Source organism: Leuciscus leuciscus (assembly GCF_965113295.1).
Source record: "Leuciscus leuciscus genome assembly, chromosome: 4".
Classification (NCBI taxonomy): domain Eukaryota; kingdom Metazoa; phylum Chordata; class Actinopteri; order Cypriniformes; family Leuciscidae; genus Leuciscus; species Leuciscus leuciscus.
The window spans coordinates 34,241,116-34,254,004 of record NC_138728.1 but is presented as its reverse complement, the minus strand read 5'-3'; the positions used below and the strand labels follow the sequence as shown (position 1 = coordinate 34,254,004).

Below are 12,889 nucleotides of genomic sequence, written 5' to 3'. Positions count from 1 at the left end.
CTGCCGTTCTCGCTCTCTAATCTCTCCAACAGCGAGTGACACACAAACCCTTTACTCACCCATTTAATTTGCTCCGGATTAATATTGTTGGTGTTACAAGGCTTGAATTTCATATTGCGCGTTTTAAGCATAATTTCACTCATTCCCGCAGATTTTGTGCTCACACCCAAAGTGCGCGCACATAAAAACAAATATATTGTCAAATATATAGTTTTACTCCCCAGTTGTTCCTGATGGGTCCAGTAAGGGGAGAAGGATATAAGGCGAAATAACATCATTAAATCGATGCTTGAAATTTACACATAAATAACTGTCCCGTCCATAGACTTTGACTAATTTAGTGTTTTTTGTTCATTTAAATATAAAAGTTACAGTGTAACGATAGACAGAATTATCTGCACTACAAATTAAAATATATGTAGATATTCAGTTGGGCTTCACTCTTCACTCAGCCTACAGGAGACTATTTGTTTTTGTGAATTGAAAAATTAATAATACACAAGTTTGATCAGATGGACAAATTAATGATAAATGACCTAGTGTAGAATAGTTATTCACCGTAGGTTTTTATATACAGGAGACTGAATGATATATGTTGTTGTGAATTTATTTAAAGTTACATTTAGATATTAACCATATTTAGCCTACCAGATATACCCTGTAATTATATGGATCCTCTATGAAATATCTGCTGTACTATTCATAATATGATGCATGTTGTTCATAGACTGAAATGCACCTCTTTAAAAATGGCATTGTAGCCTTTGTTGCTACAGACAAGGAGTTGTTGTCTTGGGGTGGCCAAGCTTTGTGTTTGTAGGCAATCTGTCTTTCTTTCGCTGCCAAACCATTTTAACCTGACCATTTCTGTTAGGGTACTTTCTGAACGAGAAGGATCATCAGCAAAGGATCCACAATAGTCTAGTGACCTGAGGTGATAGCATTTGTAGTGGCTTAGTCCACTCCTCCTGGCTAAGTCGATGTCCACTTGATCGGTTAGCAACTCACATCTGACAATCTGCTCTGCTCCCCAGATTTTGTAAACAACATGGATCGGAACACTTGAAGAAAGAAAATGCATCTGGACTGCATAGACACCATTAGCTATGCATGCAGTCTATGCAGTCAGAATAAAGATGATGGCTTGCTGTAATGTCGTCCCTAAATTTTGTGTGTTTCCTCTCCAGATGTTTTCTTAAAATATTTTTTGAAGGGTAATATGGCAATGAGGGCATTTTGTCTTAACAACTAAGCTGTTCCGTAGCTGTCATTTCATGGAGGACCTACTGGCAGCTTGGGCCCATTAAAAGGACAGGTTAGCGCGGTGACGGCTCCTGGCCCCGTTATCATCTTTGCTTCCAGGCGGGGGAGGGTCCACCGGCCGCTCGCTGGCAGCAGTTGGCCTCGTCCCCATTATAGCGTGAACCATATCCCTCCTGGTTCTTAGGGCGCGCACTGGCAGGTCGGCGCAGTGGGCGCATGTGGAGTCCGTGAAGGCCGCATCGGTGTGGGCGAACTCATTCATTCTTCGGGCGGGTCGATGGGGCCCACACAAATCTGGCAAGTTGAAGCCATCGGATGCTGGGAGAAAAAGGTTGCTAGTCCTCCTGGTGCAGCTTCCACGATGGCAGCGCGAAGAAAGAGATTCTGATGCAATTGTCGTGCCCATGCATTTTATACTGCCCGCGAGCCTGTCAGTATTTGCATACTTCGCAACAATTGGCCAGCTGTTCCAAGCTGGCGTTAGCCTATAAGATTTTAACAAAAGTTACCTCTCTCGAAAGGGAACCCACAATAAGTGCACATACATATTAGTTCAGATCATTAAGCTATTTTAAGAAAATTTTATATTAAGATATAAATTAAATAATTCGATTATCTCATTTATAAGAAACAACTCAAACCAAAATCTACATTCAAACCATATGGGACCAAAGTTTTTAATGTGGGTTTTATCATGTATGACGTCGGAAATAATAGTTTGCAGTGTGCAGTTCAACTCTTTATATAGAGAGAGATTTACATACATATATATATATATATACACACACACACACAGACAGACATATATATATATATATATATATATATATATATATATATATATATATGTATGCTCCAAAAACCATGTGGAGTATGTTTTAATGCAAGCAGTAAACAGGGTCTTACCAGAAGAGGCCATCTCATGCAAGCTAAAAACAGACAAGAAAATTTTATTAAATTTGAAAGTGAGTGGGACTATACCTCTATACCTACACCTGGTTAGCTAAGATTGAGCCAGACAGAACATCAACCTGACCGTTAAGTACTTTTATTGTCTCTCGAAATAAATGATAGACCTATCTATTGACATAGAAATTAACTGATATCGACCCTTAGCTAATCGTTTATAAATAATAAATGTTGTACCATTGCTAAACAACAATAACTTTAGCAGATTATTTAACATACCTCAAGTCTAGACTTGCTATAAAGTCTGTTCTGATGGCTCATATACCACTGTACAACATCAGGAAGAATGGGGCGTAAAACTGCCTGGGCGGCAGTATATCTGCCACGTCAGGTCTTAAAGGGACAGCAGCCTAATATACTGGCTGCCAAATTATGAGATAATATAAAAAATATCTATATGGCAGTTTCCCCCTATGGTATAAATGTCAAAATTGTGCCCAGTTAAAATGCTAGTAACTTTGGAAAACCTTTAGCCAAAGAGGCTGTTGAGCAAAAAAGTGAATGTCAAGCCCTGTATATTTTTTATATATATATATATATATATATATATATATATATATATATATATATATATATATATATATATATATATATATATATATATGAGAGAGAGAGAGAGAGGGAGAGATTTCAAAAATCTTTATCAAAAAATACTTGAATAAAATCAATACCAAAAGATTTAAAATATATATATTCTTAATCCATTTTATAAATAGTCTAAAGTGAAGTTAATTTTCAATAACGGAACACAAAGCTTCTTTATGACACCATATTCTTTCAAAAACTGTTAGAGAGTCCATAACTTTGTAAAAAAGAAAGTCAATTGAAAGTCTTGATTTAATCAAAGCTACAAATACCTTTTCAACATTGTTCTCTGTTTTGCTCAATTTGATCTTTTCTACTAATGTAAATGGACGTTTTGGCTTTACCTAAAATAAACTAACAATTGACACTTGTATTTTCATTTTTTTAAACATATTTAAACCCCAAAATAAAAGTTTGTACAGAAAACTCCTCATTAAAACAGTTAAACATATCTAACAAGAACAAGGATTTATCCAGACAAAGTCCTTCAGGAGTCTTTAAAATCACACTGGCTTCCAGCTTAAACTCATTACTTAATACAGTGACTTGCTACCACCTACTGGCTGTTTTAGTTTCATATTTAAAAGTATAATTTCATTGTTTCCATCTTTTCACATTTCTATATTCAAAATGTTATATTTAAAAAAAAAATTCTCGTAATATTATTTATGCAATTGTAATGCAAAATGTAATGTAAATGCATTCATGGCTCCTCTGCATTAAAATATGAAATATATAAAAATATAAATATAGATTTCAATTTTGAAATGTTTATAAAAAACACAAAAGACTTAACAGTAAGTGATCGGTTTAAACTATTTTAACTTCTATATATGCTACAGTACTGTCATTTGTGCTGTATTTTAGGCAATATTATACTTTTACATACAGCATGTCTATTATATTTATGTTGTTGTATACCATGTTGTGTTCTTGTGGCAATAAAATGAGCAACTGAACAATGTTGTCCTTAAATTGACTTGTTTACTCATTTAATTTGAATTGGAAAACTAAACCGATACGTGAGCACAAAGTGCAAACTGATGTGATAAATTGATAAACACAAACATACAAAACGTACAGAAGATGCTTTATTAACATAAGCAGCGAATGCATTATCCTGTACTATTAATTCTCAATAAGATCATTGTTAAGTAATTGTAAGTAATATAGGGACAAATATTTTCTTTGCATAAGGGTCCTCTCGAGACTCCCCTGCTAGTTCACTGTTAATGATATGCTAAAGCTCGCCAGCACGATGCCCTGATTGGTCTCAAGGTAGTTTGTGACATCAGAAACACCAGCGATTTCAAACCACTGGTCTTTTTTTCACTGCAGTTTTAAGGAGAAAATACTCAGCAATGGTGTTGACTTATGAATTTGCACATGGTACACTTTTACAAGTTGATTGTATTGAAATATGTGTTGGCAGTGCCTGTACACAACCATCATAAAATGATAAAAATCCATCCAGTGTTTTTAAAAAAAAATCTTCTTATATGGTTTCCCCCATCTCAAATCAAGCCGTTTACCGTGTGACGTCACACGGTCGGACGCCCCTCCCACTATTGTTGATTGACAGCAGCGTTTCAACACAGACCCGCCCTCGCTCGTGAGCGAGCTGTCAATCATAGTCCGCGCGGACCGGCGCGGTCATTGTTGATACGCTGGAGCACTGTCTATGAGCAGAATGGCGTCTAAGCGATTGTGGTGTTCTGTTCTTGGGTGCAATAAGGAACACAGCATCATTTTGATGTTCCCAAATCCGAACCGCTGAAGACGCAGTGGCAGAGTTTTGTTTTTTGATAGGAATATTCCCCACGATCAACGTCAATGCTTTCATGTTTGCGCAAATCATTTCACACACCAGACTGCTTTACAAGAGGGTCAGTATAAAGCTGGTTTTGCTAAGAAGCTGCTCCTGAAAAAAGGATCGGTACCAACTATTCGTGTTCCTGCTGCACCTCCAGAAGAACTGAAGTGAGTGTAACATTTTATTAACCTTTATATTAATATTTATATTAATCTTTGCAAATTGCTAGCACACTTCACGATGAATGCAGCTAAGGTTTACACTCAGGGTACATTACGACATGTTTTCTATGTACGACGTTCTCAATATAATTCATAATCCCACGTTTATAATGAACAACGCGTTATGGTTATTGTGTACAAACGGTGTACGCACAGAACAGAGGGGCGGGGTGAGCAAAGCTCATTATCATTTAAAGACACATGCACTTAAACGGCGTGCTGAAAACAGAGCTGTTTTTGACCAGGTCAAATGAGTGTTTTCTTACAATACTAATGAGAATTTTTAATTTAAAGTATATTACAAACTTTTAATTTAGACCCTAAAGAATCATATTAGCTTGTACAAAAATGGCATTATATGACCCCTTTAATGTATCATAACTTACCACACAACAAGTGTACATAACACACTGTCAGTGACCTGTTTCTCTTGGTATAGACCAACCTTATTGTTTTACAAAAGCATGCAGGATGATAAGAGAAGAATGTCTGAAAAACAAAAGAAACCAGCATAGTCATGCCAGTCAAACATTCCAAACCAAAAATAACAAGTCGGTAAAGGAGCACCTGTGTGAACAAGGAAACAATTGTAGTTTCGGTTCTTACCAAAAGCTCATGTTCCTTCCAATCATGTGACACACCAAAACCAAATAATAATCTTGGCAATTCCAGAGCATAAAAGACGCCGCCTTCTTATCCAGGTATAATGCACCTCCCTTGACTTTTCACAAATGACTCGAGAAGAGGTCTGCTGTGACAACATCTCAACAAAATGATCTCAATGAATGTAAGTATTATAAATACATGCTCTCTTAAAGGAGACATTCTGAATAAAATACTTTGAGAATACACTTCTAAACAACATTACACTTCATGTAGAATAGTCTTTGTGCATACATATATATTTATATACATATACACACACACACACACACACACACACAGTATGGGTGTGACGAGATAGCTCTTGACGAGACACGAGATCGAGTTCACGAAAACGAGACAAGATTTTTACACAGTATTTTTAAAGAAATCCTCAATTGCAACTAGAGACCACTTTTTCTTCAAGCATGATACAACAGCTCACAGATGGTTACAACTAGTTGCTTTGCATGCAACATGGAGCCGCTTTTAAAATGCAGGATATTGAAATAGCGTTTGAATACGTGTGCGCTTTACTTTCGGCTGTTGTGCAATGAATCCTCTGCCATGGTCTTGTCAGTCATCTCATCACGTGATCAGTGATTTCTGATTCTTGCCGCACTAGGTACGACTCAGCAGCATGTGTTGGTTAAGCTAGATGGAATTGTAGTGACCGTTATCCAACTGAATTAAATGGTTTTATTTCTATAAAAAGCCAAACCACAGTGGAAGCGTGACGTAAATGTAGCGGTGGGATATTCTATCCCAACTTCACCCTCACACTCCGTCATGGCAATATCATGAGACAGCTTTTCACCTCGATGAGAAATCAAATCACATTTAAATCTCGTGGCATGAAATCCCATCACACCCTTAATATACAGTGTGTGTGTATATAAATGTATATATAGTTTTGCTTATGTCATTTAGTTTAGCAAAAGTTTATTTTACTTCTTTGTGCATTTTTTAAATAGACAGTAATGCTGCACCGTGAAAAATATCAAGACTGAATTTACAGAGTTTTGAAAATGGAGGCATCAGGAAAACTGTTATCAGCACAACTGATTTCCCTGCTGAAGGACGGACAATGGGGAAAATATGATGTTGTTAAATTGTTTAAAGCCCTTGTGGAGCAATTTAAAGCCAGGAATGAAGATTTTAACACATGGATAATGAAAATCCTTCATCAAGTACAGATTCACAAAATAAGTGTGTTAGATTTGACACTAAATGATAAGATTGTAGATCATGTTGAGACCAAAATTAATGACATAGTCAAAAGTACTGGTGAGAAAACACTGAAAGATGTTGTGGAGGAAATACGTAAACAAGGAAGTATTGATGAAGAAATTATGGCACAAGTGACCGATATTGTGTCCTCTGTGTCAGATTGTCTATCAGTTTCTACAGCACCACATCTACAAGGAATAAAGCAAGATTTGTTCAAGCTCTGCAAAGCAGTGCAGAAGAAGAGCAAGAAGAATATAACACCTCGATGCACTCAGATGGTGAGCTGGTGCATTCTCGTTCTTTCTGAATCAAGTCGGCTCGTTCAGGTTTTAACAGGAGAAGGAAAGTCGTGCATCGTAGCAATGTTTGCTGCATATCAGGTCGTGAAGAGAAAAAAAAACCCTGATATCATCTCCAGTTCTCCTGTACTTGCTGAAAGAGATGCTGAAGAATGGTCTGCGTTTTATAAGGAACTAGGTATCACTGTTGATGTCAACACTAATAAATCAAAAGACAAAGAGCTGGAGAAGTGCTATGAATGCCAGGTGGTCTATGGAACAGCTGACAGTTTTGCAGGTGATTTTCTGAGACATCGCTTCCATAGAAAAGATGTGAGACCAAATAGAGAGTTTCATTGTGTTATAGTGGATGAGGTGGACTCACTAATGTTGGACAAAAGTCTTGAAGTGGTCTACTTGAATAGTAATATTCCTCTCATGGAACCGTTGAATGCAATACTAGCCGAAATTTGGTTGATTATCAACCAGCTGAAACGTTTAGAGACTGGTGAGATTTTAGGGCCCCTTCAGCTCATCTCTCAGGTTCTGTCTGAAATCATGAATGAAAATAAAAACACTGATCAACTCAGTATTGTTCAGAATACTTTAGATGCTGCAAAACAACTAGATAACGCAAGTGTTAACCAAACAGAAGCATTTTTAACCACGTTTATGGGAAACTTCCCAGAGTATTTCTTCATACTTTACCAGGAAGAGCCTGATGGGAATCTACAGAAACTGAATGAAATTAGTCCCACAGGTACAAATAAAAGACAAGAAATATCCATTCTTCTCCTAGGAAATGGAAAATGTCGTTTAGTGTACTATGACGAGGACTCACTAGTTCAGTCATTATGTAAAATTAAAGTGTCTGAATCAACAAAGGAACAAAATGAATGTCATATTCCGGGTCTTGAAGAGCTCATCAATGCCAAGGTACAAACATGGATTGAAAATGCTCTGCAAGCCACCAAAATGACTTTGGGCCACGAATACATCCTTCATGGAGATGGAGTCGTTCCAGTAGATTATAAATTCACTGGTGTTGTGCAGAACAACATGAGATGGGGAGAAGGACTTCAGCAGTTTCTGGAGATGAAACACCAAACTAAACTGTCCAACATGAGTCTAATCACAAACTTCATGTCGAATGTAGGATTGTTCAAAAAATACACAAACCAGATTTATGGGATCACAGGAACTTTGGGGGACCAAACAGAGCTTGACATGCTGAAGAAGCTCTACGATGGCATTGACACCTGTAAGATTCCCTCATTTCGACAAAGGAAACTTTATGAGCTGGAAGGCATGGTGATACGTGAAGAGGACAAGTGGATCAATACCGTCCGTGATGTTGTTTGGAATCAAGTGACTTCCACAGTCTATCGAGGTCCACGAGCAGCTCTCATCATCTGTGAAACAATCAAACATGCAGAAACGTTACACAAGACCCTTACAGACATCATCTCAAAACACAAACTAAAACTCTATGTGAATAACAACATGAACAACTCTACAATAATAGACTCAACAGTCCAAGCCGGAGATGTCATCATTGCAACTAATCTAGCGGGTCGAGGTACAGATCTAAAGGTCTGTAAAAGTGTAAATGAGGCAGGAGGTCTGTTTGTGGTCCAAACCTTCTTACCTCTGAACATCCGTGTTGAACAGCAAGCCTTCGGACGAACGGCTCGCCAAGGGAGTCCAGGATCCGCTCAACTCATCATGTGCGCCAGTCATTTCTCTGACTCTGTTAAACTAGTGATGAGCCTAAACGCATCTGTCACCAGCTTACTCAGCCATCTGAAACATCTTACATCTATACTGATGTCATGTGATTTTACAGAGAGTGCATTTGAGGAAACTGTTAATCACTACCTGACAAATCACAGCTTTCGTAATTATGAGGCAATGGTCTCTGCTTTGAAAGACCTTTTAACCATGAAATCATTTCCACCACAAGACAGTAATTTGAAAAAGGCAAAAGAAGCCAGGAACATTCTGGTGAACATCAGACTCTCTGGGTTTCTTGAAAAAGACATTCCAAAAATCACAAAAGAGGAAGAGCTTTTTTCTGTTTACCTTGATGTGTTGGACAACATTTATGAAGATGATGTTTTCTCTGACCAGCGTGATGTAATTGTGCCCTGTCTTCATGAGTGTTGGGGTTTGTGGCTCCTGATTCACTCCAGTAAGGACACATCCATTGAGACACTGAAGGAACAGCTGAAGGAGGACTTGATGATGGCAAAGATGGAAATTTTGAGTAAACGGTCCCCATCCACCATGGTCTACTATTACATCAGGTCTGGAAACAATCTCCGTGAGAAGGGACGCCTTGCAGAAAGCATTGAGATGTACACCAAAGCTTTGGAGGACGGTGCATGCGGGGAGATTGTTCCTCTCTATAATCGAGCACTGGCCACTATTATGAAGAAAGACACTGGCTATATTACACAAGCACTGGCTGATCTAGAAAAGGCTGACAATGCAATAGATTCATACAAGTTACATCTGACAAGGATTTTTACATATGTGAAACTATCAAGGCAAGAGCTGATAACAGAAAGTGATTCTTTGCTCAGAAAACAGTTTCAAATAAAGTGTATGACAGTAGACCTACTGAAGATGAACATTCAAAATGCTGTAATGAAGTTGAAGAGTGCTGAAAGAAGAGGAGGAAATGTGAGCTTGACAGAAAAACTTACAATCTTGCTTGTAGAAGACTTTATTTTCAGTTCTCCATTAGTTCTGAGAGAGCTGCTAATGGAATTAATGCACATCAAGTCACTGGGTCTTGACACCGTTTTCTCTTTGGACACTATGTTTTCTCTCAGCGGCCTTTTGTCAAAGGTGTTAAAACGGTTTTGAAATGTGTCACTTCTCTCAACTACTGACTGCTCTTTGGGGTCAAATTTACATTACATTTATACACATTACGGATGTGATGCACTTTGATTTTAATTTAATTATGTGCCAATAACCGCTATTCTAATGACTTAACATGTTCATTAATTCTTCATGCTGACACTTGTTTAATAATTGAAATGTCCTTCTGAAAATTAGAATTACAAATGATGAAAGATGGTTGCCAAAATATACAGTAGGCCTACATATTTATAAAGATCATACTGTACCATGTTTTTGAAAGAAATGTTGCTGTGTATTTATGTATATAACCTTTATGGCTGATCATCTGCAACATGCATGCTTTAAGTACATGTAAGTTAATGTATTTAATCTATATGTGAAAAAGAGGAAATATTATTAAAGGGCTGTTCCACCACAAATGAAAATATATTTTACTCTCCCTCATGTAATTTCAAACTTGCATGATTTTTTGGTGCACAGAAGATTACAGGATAACAGAATTTTAATTATTGTGTGAACCATTTAAGATGATCAAGATTATTTTCTGCTCATCATTTGTTCTTGATTTTCCCATTTCTGAATGCTGAATATCATATATAATACAACACGTAAGAACAATTTAGGGCATGTTTGATACGTACATGGCAAATTCTGATATTTGGGTGTCAAATTAAACAAATAAACCTTAGATGACCTATATTAGGGTGAGAAGCTCAGTCACTCGGGAGGAGCTCAGAGTAGAGCCGCTGCTCCTCCACATCGAGAGGGGCCAGCTGAGGTGGCTCGGGCATCTTTTCCGGATGCCTCCTGGACGCCTTCCCGGGAAGGTGTTCCGGGCATGTCCCACCGGGAGGAGACCCCGGGGAAGACCTAGGACACGCTGGAGGGACTATGTCTCCCGGCTGGCCTGGGAACGCCTCGGTGTCCCCCCGGAAGAGCTGGAGGAAGTGTCTAGGGAGAGGGAAGTCTGGGCATCCCTGCTTAGACTGCTGCCCCCGCGACCCGGCCCCGGATAAGCGGAAGAAGATGGATGGATGGATGGAGATGACCTATATGATGAAACAGCATTGCACTGCATAAAACCAGTAACAAAATTGTTGCATGGTTTCCAAGAATTTAACACTGGTTAAATAAAAGTTTGGTAACACACTTTAGATTACAGCCCTGGAAAGTACTGCGTAATTAAAGCGATTTTACAGTGTAACTTTCGGTAATTATAGTGTACCTAGAAAGTACTTACATGTAAGTATAAGGAAACAATATGTAAAGTTTGGGGAATAAAGGGGTAACAACCAGGAGAATAAAAAAATATATATTTATACTGTAAGTATTATAGAACTAAGGTGTACTCTACTATTATGATACAACAATCTTACATTTGGGAGCAATTTAGCAAGAACATTCACTGCGTACCTTTTTGTAATAATGGCTTTTTAAAAATTACAGGGTACATAACAAAAGTGCACCGAAAACTAAAACTATTGCAACTTTTACTTGAATATTGGGTAAAGATACTCTTGTTTCATGTAGTGGTGCTTGTTACCCTCTTGTTTCATGTAGTTACAGGGTAAGTGTGACATTGCGGGCCGTAAATTAAAGTGGTCCTTGTTACCCTCTTGTTCCAAGTAGTTACCTGTAACTACATGGAACAAGATATATTTCCCAGTATTTAAAAAAAAATTGCAATAGTTTTAGCTTTACTTGCCTTGAAACATGTAAGCACAAACTTAAACATCTGCAATTGTGCTATTTTCCAACACAACTGAAAGTGAAAGAAATGTCCTAGCAGAAAACTTCATTTGGAAAAACAACTAAAGACAGCCATGAACATACATAATGTTCAATTAAAATGTTTTTATAAATAGACTAAATGACTTAACACAAAGTCAGCAAACATACTTCACATTTGTACCTGTGGGCATTATATACTAAAAAAAAAACTTTATAGTTTGTAAATCTTTATAGGTGCAGCATTACCTGAAAGTGAGCACAAGTGTATAGATAAACAGTTATTCTGTGCTATTTTATTTGAAAAAATAACAAAAAGCCTGAAAAACCTTCACTGTGAGGCAGTATCATATTATAAGAGAATGAATAACAACTTCAATCATATTGTATACAATTGTTAGGCTTAGTGCTAATTCAATTTCTGTTGTTGTCCAAATCAACTTATGTTGTTGTAATTACTCTTCCATTCAAATTATTTGATGTCTATCTATTTTTCTTACCACACTCTAGTATATAACTCCACTGTTATTGGCTGATTTGGCTGATGCTCAGTGGGCTTTGTGACCTTTGGAGAAGGGGTGGCTGAAATGCAGCTTTATGTGAACTATTCCTATATTTGACAAACTTTCCTTAATAAGCCTTTATAAATCTGATTGAGTTCTTCTGTGCTCTAAGTCACTCACATTTTTTTTTGAAAATTCAAGAAACTCTATTCAGTTTTTACAAAATATTACATGTTTTCATGCCTTTTGCAAGATACATGCTTTTCATAATCAGAAAGATCTTACTCCTCATATTGCATGAGAACTGTGACCTGCTTAAAGGCTTAGTTCACCCAAAAATGAAAATTCTGTCAATAATTACAAAATTCTTAAAATTCTGTCACCCTCATATTGTTCCAACCCCGTAAGACTTCTCTTACGGGGTAACAAATTAAGATATTTTTGATGAAATCTGAGAGCTGTCTCACTCTTTCATAGGCTGCTAGGTAATTGAAACTTGCCGGCCCAGAAAGTCAGTAAAGACAATGTTTAAAATAGTCCAAGTGTCTACGGCTCAACCATAAGTTTCAGGCGACGAGAATACTTTTTGTGCGCAAATCAACCCAAAAATAACGACTTTATTCAACTATTCATTTTCTTCAGTGTGGGCCTCTGACGTGAGTTCACGAGAGCGCCACGACGCATGCGCGAGACCTGAGAAGATGATGTCCTGACATAGCCGTAAGCGCTACACCGTCTGTTTACAAGCAGAGGAAGACGCTGTACATAAAACTGTATTCGTAAATA

The 12,889-nt window shown here is 37.5% G+C and overlaps 2 protein-coding genes across 2 annotated transcripts in view; both read left to right on the top strand.

Annotated features, from left to right (window-relative positions):
* LOC309497419 (uncharacterized protein) overlaps positions 1–12,889 on the top strand; it is a 64,186-nt gene that overhangs the window by 17,192 nt on the left and 34,105 nt on the right. The gene's annotated exons all lie outside the window — the stretch shown is intronic.
* LOC309497331 (protein translocase subunit SecA-like) lies at positions 5,557–11,622 on the top strand. Its single transcript, XM_082167542.1, has 2 exons — positions 5,557–5,638; positions 6,468–11,622. The coding sequence occupies exon 2, from the start codon at positions 6,522–6,524 to the stop codon at positions 9,870–9,872; it is 3,351 nt and encodes a 1,116-aa protein (XP_082023668.1). The 5' UTR covers positions 5,557–5,638; positions 6,468–6,521; the 3' UTR covers positions 9,873–11,622.

Bases quoted from the DNA above. Each gene is read 5' to 3' on its own strand.
- LOC309497331 (XM_082167542.1), top strand. From the start codon at position 6,522: ATGGAGGCATCAGGAAAACTGTTATCAGCACAACTGATTTCCCTGCTG.